Below are 13,472 nucleotides of genomic sequence, written 5' to 3' on the forward strand. Positions count from 1 at the left end.
AGGAAGGTGAAGTTCGCATCAGCACTACGTGCATTAATTACACTGTCAAAACAAAAAGTATTCTGTGTATACAAAAGCATTCCTATAATTCTCGCAAACGAAAAGTGTCAAATCTGTTTGTCATCGTGTGCTCCGTAGTGGCGTCTCTTCACTGCGCGGCTCGGGCTGCTCCGTGTCGACGTGCACCGTGCTTATATATAAGTACAGGCATGAATGAATAACTAGTGCGATTGTGATTATCCTTACTTTCGTTTCTGCGCAGCAACTACTGCACATGTATCCTTGCTTAGAAAAGCTTAGTTGAAGATCGATGTTCATCCTGTTTCTTGCTGGGCCCCGTCCTAATGGGGGCATTAAAAAAAAGGAAAGATTTAGGCGACCTTAATGGTCCACTTAAAGGCCTGAACACACGTACGCGTTGCAGCGCGTCAGCGCGTGCCCTTTTGACGCGACGCCGCGCCCTCTCCCTATGGAGAGAGAGGGCGCGCAGGCGCTGCAACGCGTACGTGTGTTCAGGCGTTTAGGGTCTTACATGACGCTAGCTCTTCGCGTTTGGTCAACTTTTAGTTCCCTTGCGTAGACTTCAAAGTGAAAGAAAGCAGCCTGCTCTTCCACTGAGGTCACTCCGTTAACTCGACGAGTTCAGCTTAACTCCGCGTGGCCATTGCAATCAACTCCGGGCAGCGCGCCTCCGGCAACTCCACGTAAAACGAAGCGCGTGGTTGAGATCTGATTCGCAGATGCCGCAGCGCTCCCAGTTGTTCGCGAGAAAACCGTCTGCTCTTTTAATGAACTCATTCAATTATTTCTGATTAATTATCCTGACATTTATTTGGCCCGTATCGCAACTAAACTTATCCTCGATATCATATGTATCATATGCAACCCTTAATTTGAACCAATGCCTTCTTTTTATATGAGCCTTTATTTTTATATATTTTTAGGGGGGGAGGGGGGCTGTCCCATTCGAGCCAACACTGAGCTTACGATTTTCTGGGGGCGAATTCGTGTATGTTGCTTAAAAAACTGACGTCGCTAGGTGCCCCGCCACGGTGGTCTTGTGGTTATGGCGCTCGACTGCTGACCCGAAGGTCGCGGGATCGAATCCCGGCCGCGGCGGCTGCATTTTCGATGGAAGCGAAAATGTTTGAGGCCCGTGTACTTAGATTTAGGTGCACGTTAAAGAACCCCAGGTGGTCAAAATTTCCGGAGCCCTCCACTACGGCGTCTCTCATAATCATATCGTGGTTTTGGGACGTTAAACCCCAGATATTATTATTATTATTGACGTCGCTAGGTGCCAGCGCCATTAAAAGACACGCTCACACAAAACATGCTCCATAAAGGCAGTAACGAACTAACCCACTTTAGCCTCTTTATGGCTAGAAAGTGTGTATGTTGCAGTCGTTTTTTGTCCTCGAATGTCAGTGTGAATTTCCTGCGCTAGTTAGGTTACGTTGCTTCTCAATTACAACTTAAACCATCAAATTAATGGGACACTAACTTAGTGTAGTTTCACTGAGTGAAACAATGAATCGGTTTATATTGATAAAATGTACTATGAAAACTCCAATGCTTAATTTTGCCACCATATGTTTTTAATAGAGAAAAAGAACAAGGCCAAAGCCTCTTGATCACTTTTAAATTTTGCGCCCGAAACATCGGTGCGTGACGTCACGGATTTCAAATTGTGTTTTTCGTATTTTGGTGACATTGGCTGAACGAAATTTCCTGAAACTTGGTATGTTAAGTCTATGGCCCCCTCAGAGGACGATGTAGTTCATTTTTACTGATTAGGAACTACGTATGACCTAGTAGACGCATCAAAATCTATGACGTCACGGTGTTTTATACGGGAATTTCAAGGTGGCGTCGCCACCCGCATTTTTTTTTTTTTCGCGTTTCCTCGCTTACCGGGCGTCTGCTCGCGGCAAGTGTGATGATTTAAGAATCGGGAAAGGAGTAATAAACTGATACGAGAAAAATATTTTCTTTTCTCTTTAATGTCCCTTTAAGTACTTTATTGGGGTAATAGAGAAAGCGCACCTCTCGCGTAGTCGACGCACTTGACATCGGTGCACAGAACTCTGTTATCTTTCTCTCACGACCATCGCAGACATCCCACACGCTCTGTTCCACGGCCCACTCTATGAGGAGGGTGAGAGAAAGTAAGTTGCATGCAGTATTCGTATGATTTTAGGAGATCTCGACACCCTTTCTTTTTCATTCGCACATATCCTACCTGTCGATAACATTTGTTGCATTGTTAATGTTTCGTTTGTTTTTACAGCGAAAGCTGTTATGAGATCATTTCACCGGCCGTTTTTGGTGCCGTAGTTGTCCGCCGCCGCCGCCGCCGCCGCCGCCGCCGGTGTCCGTAACCAGTATCGCTCGAAATAAGAAAAAAAAAACTAAATAAGAAAAAAATTCCAGGATGGAACGAGGTTCGAACCTGGGCCCTCTGCGTGGGAGCCTAGTATTCAACCTCTGAGCCATGCCGGTGCTTGAAACTGCTTTGCAAAAAGGTCCTATACAGGCTTCATGTCGGGAAGGAACTACATTAGCATATGCAATATAGCGTGGTAAAAGAGTAGAATAAGCACCAAGCGTCGCACAACGCGAATTCTGTAACCAGGCGTCACACAATGCGAATTGCGCAACGAGTAGGTTGTTGAATGCTTCCAACCCATTACAAAGAGCTCTGCCATAATTCTTCATCGTCATCACGCACAGCATCAACAAAGTGCGCATAATGCCTTACATGCGTTTAGCAGGTACCACGGCTGTCTGTAGAATGACGAAAAATGGCACAGTGCCTACTGCCCTACTTCTCGAAAATTACAATGATTTATAGCGTAGTGGGTTCCTCGCAAGTGCACTTCTGTTGGTTGCCAACGAAGCCCATAAGGTTCCCATGATCCATTTCCTCAGGGTCTCAATAAAGTCAACTCTCTCTCTCTCCCGCTCTGCGTTTCTCCGGTTAAAGTGTGTTATAAAGCGTGGTGGCACAGTTAAGTAACGACCGGGCGTCACACAATATGCATTACGTAACTAGTGGGTCATTTGAAGCTTCCAGCCCATTACAAAGGGCGCAACCATAATTATTCATCGTCCTCAACCGCCGCATCAACAAACTGCACATAATCGCTTACATATGGTACCTCGCTTCTCCGCAGAACAACGAATAATGTCGTGCTGGGTGCTTCCCAACTTCCCAAAAATTACGCTTTGTGGCGTAGTGGGTACGTTGCTAATGTACCTGCATTAGTAGCCACAGGAGAGTTTATAACGGGCTCTAGAAATGCCGCTCTTCCAGCTTTCGCTGTGACTGTGCTGCGCTTTCCGCGCAGGCCTGGCGTTTTTTTTCGCTGCCAAGTGCTTGTTGGTGCAAAATGTAAGATAGCGATAATCATGTAAAATCCATGTGCATACTTCTATACTGATGTGGCGAGATATGCTGTAGCACCCTTCATGACTGGCGTTAGCAGTATCGTAAACAAATAAATGAAATAAACAAACAGGCCAGAACACGTTCACAGCAGGTTGGATCTACTAATAATTTGTACTCGCAGAAAATGCCAAAGGCATGATTCAACGGTGCTAGCTGGCATCAATAACGCGTCAAAGTAGCTGCATTAACTGTACGATTTTTGCATAGTTAGCTCAAAGATGTGCTTTTTATACTCTTTCATATACCTCTCGCATATTGAGTTAGGTCATGCCAATTATCTAATAATTGTTGTTGCGTCTCTTTATTGTGCTTATTTAAACTGTAAAGCTTTTTTTCCCCTTATTTGTACTAACCAGGCGCTTACACTTGCAATACTAGCCAAACTTGCTAATACTAGCCTAAATTGCACAAACTCAAGTACTAGCCATTAGCGCTGGCGCTGTGCGGGGACAATTGTTTCATAGTTTGCATGTTGTCAAAAGAACTCACATACAGGTTAAATAAAATTGAATCGTATTCTCACTTATTATACCCAGTTCCTTTTTTTTTTAATTCTCGAAACTCTGCGAAATATGCTGCAAATTCATATCAGTCTACAACTATAGCAGCTAAAACAAAACCCGGTTATTGCAAGTGACGATGAGATTAAATTCTATTGAACTTCTATTATCTATAGATGTACATCTGGAGCCTTTTTCATTTTGTATTAGGGTGCTCACTAACAGCTATCGGCAGCTGTCAAATACGATATCCATTTCATGCGATGTATAATATCGTGTGGCAATTTTTCTGAGTATTATTACTATTTTCAATTTTCCCAGCCTTGTGTATCTTCCCAAGCTGCTGCACGTCATCGGCATGGGCATGGGAAAGGCATTGGATCCGCGTGGTGAGAGCTCATATACTATCGAAAATTTCAAATTTTTTATCGTTAATTTTACAAAAATTAAGCGCTAAATGCTATTACACCTGAACAGAAAGTGTACTGAGGTTCATGAACAGCTCAAGAAAGAAGCAAAAAAAAAAAAAGCGCTATCGCGATTTTTTTAAGGGATAGGTCACATTTTTTTTCAGACGTTCGTACATGAAGTTAAGAACTGTTAGCGCGCGGGGAGGAATTTCAAAAAGAGAGCATGGCCTCCGTAGCTTGCACACGCTTATATGTGCGTGTGCTCAGCGATCCCGGAAGAATATTTGTGCATAATGTCGTGATGAAAGATCAAAGGTGGGACACTTACAGATCGGACAGCTCCTGTCTTTGTCTCTCTTGGTTTAATATTTCACACTTTCGTCGAGGATGGATGTTTGAATGACCAACTACGCGCACCATACTTTTTTCGCTACAAATCCCATACGGGATGCGGAAAGATAGCTTATAGTCTAACAATTATCTCCTCATGAAAACTGATCTCCACATCTTTTTTTTTTCTTACAGCCACGGCGCCCTTTTTGTCTGGAAACACGTATCTAGCCTATAAGTACTTATCTAGAAGCTATCCGCGCAGGTACGCACACCAGCTCCGAAGCGGAGGACGCTGATTGGCTGTGGGGCGAGTCGCTTCAGCGCTGGGAAAACAGCACCGCTTGCTTTCGCACTGTCTACAATGTGCTCGACCCAAAGACGAGGCGACAGGTGGGCGGCAGCAGTGTACCAAGCGTACTCTCATCTATCTATCTATCTATCTATCTATCTATCTATCTATCTATCTATCTATCTATCTATCTATCTATCTATCTATCTATCTATCTATCTATCTATCTATCTATCTATCTGTCTGTCTGTCTGTCTGTCTGTCTGTCTGTCTATCTATCTATCTATCTATCTATCTATCTATCTATCTATCTATCTGTCTGTCTGTCTGTCTGTCTGTCTGTCTGTCTGTCTATCTATCTATCTATCTATCTATCTATCTATCTATCTATCTATCTATCTATCTATCTATCTATCTATCTATCTATCTATCTATCTATCTATCTATCTATCTATCTATCTATCTGTCTGTCTGTCTGTCTGTCTGTCTGTCTGTCTATCTATCTATCTATCTATCTATCTATCTATCTATCTATCTATCTATCTATCTATCTATCTGTCTATCTGTCTGTCTGTCATTTATTCATTTCGCGTTGTACGGGAGGAGGATGAAAAAGGCCGGCAGCATGTTGCTCTCTCTGTAACACTTAAAGTCCAAAGCCTGCTGAACACTTTGGCAATGCACTAAGTTATACAATGGGTCACCAGACATCTTGCGAGACATAACCAGCCGCGGTGTGGGACAAACGCATTAAATTACCTTGACGTGCACAGTCGAATGCACGGTTCCTCCCCGGCGGCGATGTCATGTGACGATGTCATCACGTGTCATCACGTTAAGACGTCGCGATGACTTCAGATGATGTCGTGTGACGTCATGTTATGACATCGTGACGACGTCGCATGGTGACGTCCTAGTAAGCCGCTCGCTCTCCACACGCCTCTCGCTCTGAAAAGGTCGCGTGGGTTTCTGTACCACTTCGATTGCCTGCCGTGTTGCGCCTACACTCTTAATCAGGTCCTGGTTAAATGCTGGCTGTACCCAGGAAACCAGACGAAAGATGTTCGGTTTCCTGGCTACATCTAGCACTTCAAGCGGAACCTGATTAAGAGTGCAGGTTCACCACGCGACGAGGCGCTTCAGGCTTTCACGTCAAAAAGGAAACCGTTTCGGCAGCCTGAAGTGTTATCACTCCCGTAGCATATATGAACAGCAGTTACAAGCATTAACCAGAAACGAACCATCCTTACCCCGTCGATGCGAATTCGACCCGTGCTACTGGCCTAGCGTCAAAGTAGCAAGGTAGTTTAGGTGATTTTGACGATGCTTGGCCTAGAGGAACCCGGCAGTGACAAAGAAAAAAAATGCGTCAGTTTTCGCGTAACGAATGGCGCCGCAGCATTTAGAGTTGGGAAGGACGCTCACGTCTTATAGGCCGAGCCTTGCTCAACGCTAGACAACACAAGCACCGCAGACGCATGTATACCTCGCACAGCGCCCCTTAGTCAACTCGCATCGATGGTGACGCCACATTTCCCTCTGTAGATAATATAATCAGTAAGTCTACGCTCGCTCCCATGTGTGCGTTGGACTGATCGCACCATTGGCTCCGCTGCTCGTGCAGGACAGGCCTTTGGAACTGTTAGCCAAAGACAGCGTTACGGATGTTAAAAATCTTTTTAGGAGCTGGCTCGCCAGGTTCTTAAGCTGGGGCAAAGTCCCGCGCCGTAAGCGTAACCTTAGTTCCAGAGGCGACCGCTACAGGCGCAGCTCGCGCGAAAGAGAAGTCTTCTTCCTCTTGTTCTTCGAGCGCCCTGGTGATGATATGAACGCAGGCAAAACCACATATATAATAGCCAACTGTAGCATGCGCACGCTCGCGCGAAAGAGAAGTCTTCTTCCTCTTGTTCTTCGAGCGCCTTGGTGATGATATGAACGCAGGCAAAACCACATATATAATAGCCAACTGCAGCATGCGCACGCTCGCGCGAAAGAAAAGTCTTCTTCCTCTTGTTCTTCGAGCGCCCTGATGATGACATTAACGCAGGCAAAACCACATTTCCTCGATTTCCACGACCACACGTTCGGCCACAGCTGCAAGGTCTGCGACCGCTTGTGGTTCGACAACAACCTGACCACAATCGCTATACTATAACAACGCGTCACGTCTTTATATGACAGTAGAGGAATTGTACGGAGCATTCACGGTTTACCCGATTATCTCCGAGCGAGCTCCTCAATCATCGTTCACTTCGTGGATATGGCGTGATTTTTTTTTTCACACACACCTCGTAGTCACGTGACATGCAGGAACATCCTATGAGCCGTACGTGTCACGCGTTATAAGCCGCAGGCGCACAACGCTTCGGCAAGTTGTACTCGTGTCTTTCTTATACGGCACTCTGTAACATCGCAAAACACTTATCTCGCAGGTGGACCCGATCAGAACTCTTCCTGGCAATCTCGTGGACAGTATGGCGTTGCAAGCGGCCCTATGGGTAATTTACGGCCACGTGAAATTGTGGCATGTAGCACCACCGCGGTGCCTTCAAGTGTGTTCGCATATATTGTTACGAGGCATTGTGGGCGAGCAGCCCGCCCCAAGACAATCTTGCAACAAAGCGAGAAAGAAGAAGGTGGCATGCCGCGCGAGATGCTGTCAGCCATTCTGTGTCACAGCGCATTGTGAACATCGCACTATACTCGCTTTTTGCCTCTACCGTTCACTCGTGATCCCTGCAACAAAAAAACTCACAGGGCCCCTTATGCAATCGCCTAAGACGACTCGAGGGCGAAATCCATCTTCTACTTTTCCTTCTGCACCTAACGTGGTTCTGCACTGCCTCCAGGATCGGAAGCATTGCAAGCTTTCTGCACCTCACCTGGTTTTGCACTGCCTCCAGTGATCGGCCCACGCTTTACCAAGTGACGATCTGTATATCCACCCATCCGCATCCATCCACCGTCCATCTATCTATATATATCCACGTTATTTGACGTCACCATGTGACGTCATGATGGCGTAACATGGTGGCGTCATCATTTTTTGCATGATTCTTGTTGACGACACCGACGGTCAATTTTCGTGTTTCATGAGACATCTAAGGCTTTCGCCTTAATCGATCTCCTTCAGGCACCATGTACACACTTGTGAACGCGATTTGTTTTAGCCAGATGTGAGCAGTAATGGCAGGGATAAAGCAATAGGTTGAGATTTAGATGAATGAAACCCTCTCCGTAATTGACTTTTTATTCGTTTAAATTGCTGTATGCTACGTATTCTTAAAGATGGTTTTAAAGATTGTCACAGCAATCACGAAGAATATCTTCTTTTTTTTTCATTTCTAACTTTCGCATACTTTGAGTCGGTGGCTGATTCAATTATATCTGTTCATAAACACAATAGAATCGACTGCATAATAAATAGAGGTTTAAATACTCTGCATTGTCGTGCCTCACTAAAATATGTGCAAAGCGACATATCCTACTCAGAGCGAAGTGTCCAGTATACCTTGGAATAAATTATTCAAAATTCGACGCGTTCATCAGCAGTCCATAACGTTTCACGCCGGAAGGAGTAATCAGTTTCCGGGGAATACGTGTAGTGTGACGTAATGAGAAGGCGGTTTCAAGGTTTACATAAGCCGCCAGGGGAATGAGAGCACGTGCAGCGCTCACGGATTGAAACGCGAAAATTCAGGGCCAAGTAACGCTCGTACTTTCGGTTGCAGCGTCTACAGTTTGTGTCGTATGGGCGTGATTTGGACTCGACCACTTGCATCAGAAACTACGTTACCTTTAGCGGCCATATTTGCAGCGACACGACGCGGTTTATTAGCCCGAGAAATTGCTCGTAGCAGTCGTTATACTGAAAAAAAAAAGTGACGTCACGTTTCAATCCGCGAGTTCTGTGCTCTACAATAATCACGGACCAAAATTTGATACAGTGAAATAAAACATGACTATTTATGCTGATATTCCGTATGCAAAGCACATTGTCCGATCAACGCCTGGTCCGATAGTCCTCAAGAATGAACTATATCATAGAAACCTTCACTTAGAGCGTGCACTCCAAAATATTCCAAAACGGTTACCAACGTTTAAAGCAGTAAAACGTATAGGTAAGCTTACTTCAAATGAAGCAGATAATTGAACAACATGAAACATGAAGAAACTATAGAATATGGTAAATATTGCTGGGGCACACCCCGCTTGTTTACCTTATTTTCAATACTGCCACTATCAGCTGAGGTTATAGCAGATACATGGGCAAGACAAAGTATAATGCAGCGTGTTACAGGTGTTACCCGATCATTGAGCTTTCAAACACATGCATCCAAGGTCTTCTAAGTAAACATTAAAACAGGCAGATAAGTTGCAGAAAACAAAATGAAAAATGGCGACATTTTAAGAACATCATCATATAATATTGACATCGTAATACAAATAGAACATTATGCAATCAGTCGAAAGTAATTACTGTATGTGTGTTGTCGTCGTAACTAAGCATTTAGTACCGCGAGTCAGCTCCAGGTGTTTTCCGAGTCTACACTGTATTATCTACAATCTAAGAGTAAATAGATGCTCCGCCCCCAGAACTGCGGCGCGCCTGCCTTTCATATGTGCAAGAGTCGTGTTAGGTGGTTTTCGCTGTATCCGTTAGTACTTTTCTATTGCTAATGTAAACACTACGTGTACTAGTAATTAAAAGTTCGTCGTCCCTACTAAAAATATTACGTTTCGCCATGTAGTGATGTCGGAAGTTTCCCTGAAATTTGCCAGGAAGTTGAAGTTTTCGACCGAAAAACCAGTGACACGAACATGTGTCTGTTAACATTAGTAAAACTAAATGTTTTGTAACTAGTCGGAGCACTTAACTGTAGAATGTGAGTGTGAGTCGGTCACCGCAAAGAAACCATAATACGTGCCAATATGTCTCGATTTCTGTTTTATCTCTGTATTTTTATGTTGCACTACATCTGATCATGTGTATGGTTGGAGGGACCGTAGTCAGGCAGAGATAATCTGCCTTTAGTCCCTTCAACCTAGGCAAAAATATTGTCTTGAATTGAATTGACAAAGAAAATCATGGACCTTGATTCGCGTAAGTTGCTTGACGTCACGGAAATGAGCAAGTGCAATTGGATGGGGCCCCTACGCAACTATTCTCTGGGTAGGACAGCTACGGCTGTGGGCGGAGCTTGTATTTATGCTTAGGCTGTAACCGGCTACAGTTTCGTTTTTCATTATGTGGTCTTCTGTGGGAAAATATACCACGTGACTTTATGTACGACACTGTGCCGCTATTGTCAAACTATGATCCGCTCTGCCGCTATCGCGCATGCGCAGTACTATCGCCGGCGGTCCAGGGAGGTGGCGCACCCGAAGCCCGAGTTCCAGCTTCCCAAGAGCGCCAATCTGAGCAGCGACGAGATATTCTTCTATTCGTTCGGCGAGGTACGAAAAGGTGCATAGCGCGCTCACTCCTTACAAAAAGCTTTATTGCGCATGTCTGGTCTGGTACAGATAGAAAACGGCAGCGTCAATACTCCAAGATGGCGGCACTGAAACGTGCTGTGCAAACTATTCTACGTTGCTGGTTACTGGTTGCTGGTTATCATTCGTCCATGTATCGTTACTTATTTGAGGCCACTTTTCTTTCTCTATGCTTATTATCTGCCCACCAAACTACCAAGCGTACTTTGCTTAATTAAAGAGCACCTAAATAACCTCCGAAAACACAAATAACGAGCGCGTCGTTCTCTCCTGACGTTTCCCGCCTTTTAGGCACAATTCGTGACGTCAGCAGTCCGTTCACGTGACGTCACGAAGAAATAAGCTTCTCGATTGATCCATGTATGAAGGATATCAGTTGTGAATTGTCTTGTGCCCTTCATAGCCATGCATCCTTCTGCCTGGTCTCGCGTGGCAATCGTGCGCAATCAACTGATTTCACTTCGTCTTGTGCGTTTTCGACTGCGCAAGCGGAGATAACAGAGTGTAGCCGAAAAGCGCGTAATAGCTGATAGTTTCAACGCTTAGTGCTGACACTGTCCACGTGTTTTATGAAGAAATAAGAGTCGAGGAGGAGATAGCGCCTTTACGGAAGGTAGCGAAGGCGAGAAATAAGTCTCTCGTCTTTGAACTCGGAGTGGTTTAGGGGCGATTTAAGATCACTTCGCCATTTACTGTAGTAGTATTAATGCTGCGTTCCTGGAGAATGGCGACATTTTCCCTCGGTGCTTACTAAGCGGCTATGACGTTACGCTGCTGTAAAGCACGAGGCCGAACGTTCGATTCCCTACTACGACGGCTGCACTTCGACGGGGGCGAAACGCAAGAACACCTGCGGGCGTACAGATTTAGGTATGCATTCGTTCAGGAGCCGAACCATGAGACTGAAGTAACTAGGAGAATAAGAATGGGCTGGAGCACATTCGGCAAGGGCGCGAGGAGGAGACAGAAAGTTAGGTGGGCAGATGAGATTTAAAAGTTCGCAGGTATAACGTGGCCGAGGCAAGCACAGGACCGGGTTGATTGGCGACACATGGGAGTGGCCTTTGCCCTGCAGTGGGCGTGGTCAGGCTGATGATGATGATGATGATGATGCGTTAAAGAACCCCAGCTAGACAAAATTAATCCGGAATATCCCCCGACTACGGGGTTTTGCAGAGTCGTATCGTGTTTTTGACGTGTAAAACGCCATAATCAAATATTCAATGGCAGCGCGTGACTCTGAATGTATGCTACATATGGTCGCTTCGAGGTTCATGTTTGTGAAGAAAGGATGGATGGATACAACTTGGGACGCCTAAGAGATTGCATGACTCCAAGCTCTCACGTGGTTCTATTTGTTCCTGGCAATGCGAATGTGCAGTACATGTGCGAGGTGCTCAAGCCGGCCGCCCACAACAAGGTGCTCGACTTTGGACTCCTGCCACCGAACCGCATCAGGTGGGTGCGATTGCTGCTGCAAATCAACCCGCATGTTTGTCACGTTAGCGCTATTCCCGGATACACGGGGAAAATCATTTGTCTTATGTGATATTGAAAACCAGCAAGCAAGAAAGCCACGGAAGCTATAGGGGACATTATTTGCATTCTTTTAACCGTATTATAGCAATTATATGCGTGCGCAGGGGGGGGGCAGGGGGGCGCCCCCCCTAGTCACCTAAGAGGAGGGAGGGGGGCGCAATGTCTGCCCCATACATTGACTTAACGGGGGGGGGGGGCGCTGCGATGAACCTTCGCCCCCCTGAAGGGGAACCCTGCGCACGTCAATGACCATTATGATATATATGTGAACAAATTAAAGTGACAGAGCGTTCAAATGTGTTCGTGGATACGAAAGGTGTTGTCGCACAGCGTTAAATGCGTTAGTGTATACATTGTAAACGTATTTTTGTGGACACCTGAGCATCGATCGGTCATCAGTGTGCAAGGGCAAGAGCTGAGGCGGCTCGAGAAGATTAAATTAATGAGAAGGAAACGCGATCGGCCATCCAAACACGGCATGTTGGCGATTTTGCATACGCCTCCGTCGTGATTCCGCAGCAAGAATCGAACCCACGACTTGATCAACAGTCAAGCGCGTCATCCCATTGTACCCATTGTAACGTCTCTCTGCGACGTCGCATGCTGGTGACGTCACGTTGTTACATTGGGACTTCACAATTTGGCGCGCCTTATGACGCCACGTTGAGACACTGCGACATCGTATAGTCAGCGCGCGTGCGTTCCTTCCGACGTCACTGTGAGCGCGTCCGCTCTGACGTCATATTTTTCGTCTCGCGCATGCGCACGCACCCACGCAGGCTTAACACCTTGCTCCGTAACACTCCGGATTTCGCCGCTGCCTTCAAGTGTCCGTCGACCAGCGAGATGGTGCTGCCGACGCCCGATTACTGCTTGGCGTTTCCTCGCGGGGACCATTACGTCATCAGGCCCATCGACGCGTACACCACGCCGAGGTCGTGAATTGGTGTCCAAGCACGCGTCACAAGTGCGTGTGCTAATTAAGTGAATCGTACTGAAGATTATTCGAGACTGTTAACGTTATCTGTTTTCCAGATTTCGCTGTATTTTACTAAAGAGATATGTCGCACAGAGATAAATACGTCGTGAAATGCGCACCAATTAAGTGTATAAGCCTCGCAATAAAACAATTAATTGCTGAAATAAATCAGTCGTGGAACCGGTCTCTGTGTCTCCTTAGACTATTGTGCTACGCACTTATTGAAAGAGTACACCGCGTACGTGCTAGGGGAAAGGAAACACGTCCTACAATACAGACTGCTTTACTCTACTTTATAGATTCTAGACAGACTTAATCTACGCAAATTTAGGCGCACATTCAAGAACCCAAGGTGGTCGAAATTTCCAGAGCCTTTCACCACGGCGTCTCTCATAATCGTATCGTGGTTTTTGGACGTAAAACACCAACAGTTATTATTGAATTTAATTGACGAAGTTGTAGGTTGGAATTACAG

The 13,472-nt window shown here is 45.7% G+C and overlaps 1 protein-coding gene across 1 annotated transcript; it reads left to right on the plus strand.

Annotated features, from left to right (window-relative positions):
- Window positions 1-10,299: 10,299 nt before the first annotated feature.
- On the plus strand, window positions 10,300-12,960 carry LOC119405420 (neprilysin-1-like). Its single transcript, XM_037672257.2, has 3 exons — window positions 10,300-10,440; window positions 11,861-11,937; window positions 12,798-12,960. Exons 1-3 carry the CDS (start codon window positions 10,300-10,302, stop codon window positions 12,958-12,960), a joined length of 381 nt encoding a protein of 126 aa, XP_037528185.2.
- Window positions 12,961-13,472: the final 512 nt, after the last annotated feature.

Source organism: Rhipicephalus sanguineus, chromosome 9 (genome assembly GCF_013339695.2).
Source record: "Rhipicephalus sanguineus isolate Rsan-2018 chromosome 9, BIME_Rsan_1.4, whole genome shotgun sequence".
Classification (NCBI taxonomy): Eukaryota; Metazoa; Arthropoda; class Arachnida; order Ixodida; family Ixodidae; genus Rhipicephalus; species Rhipicephalus sanguineus.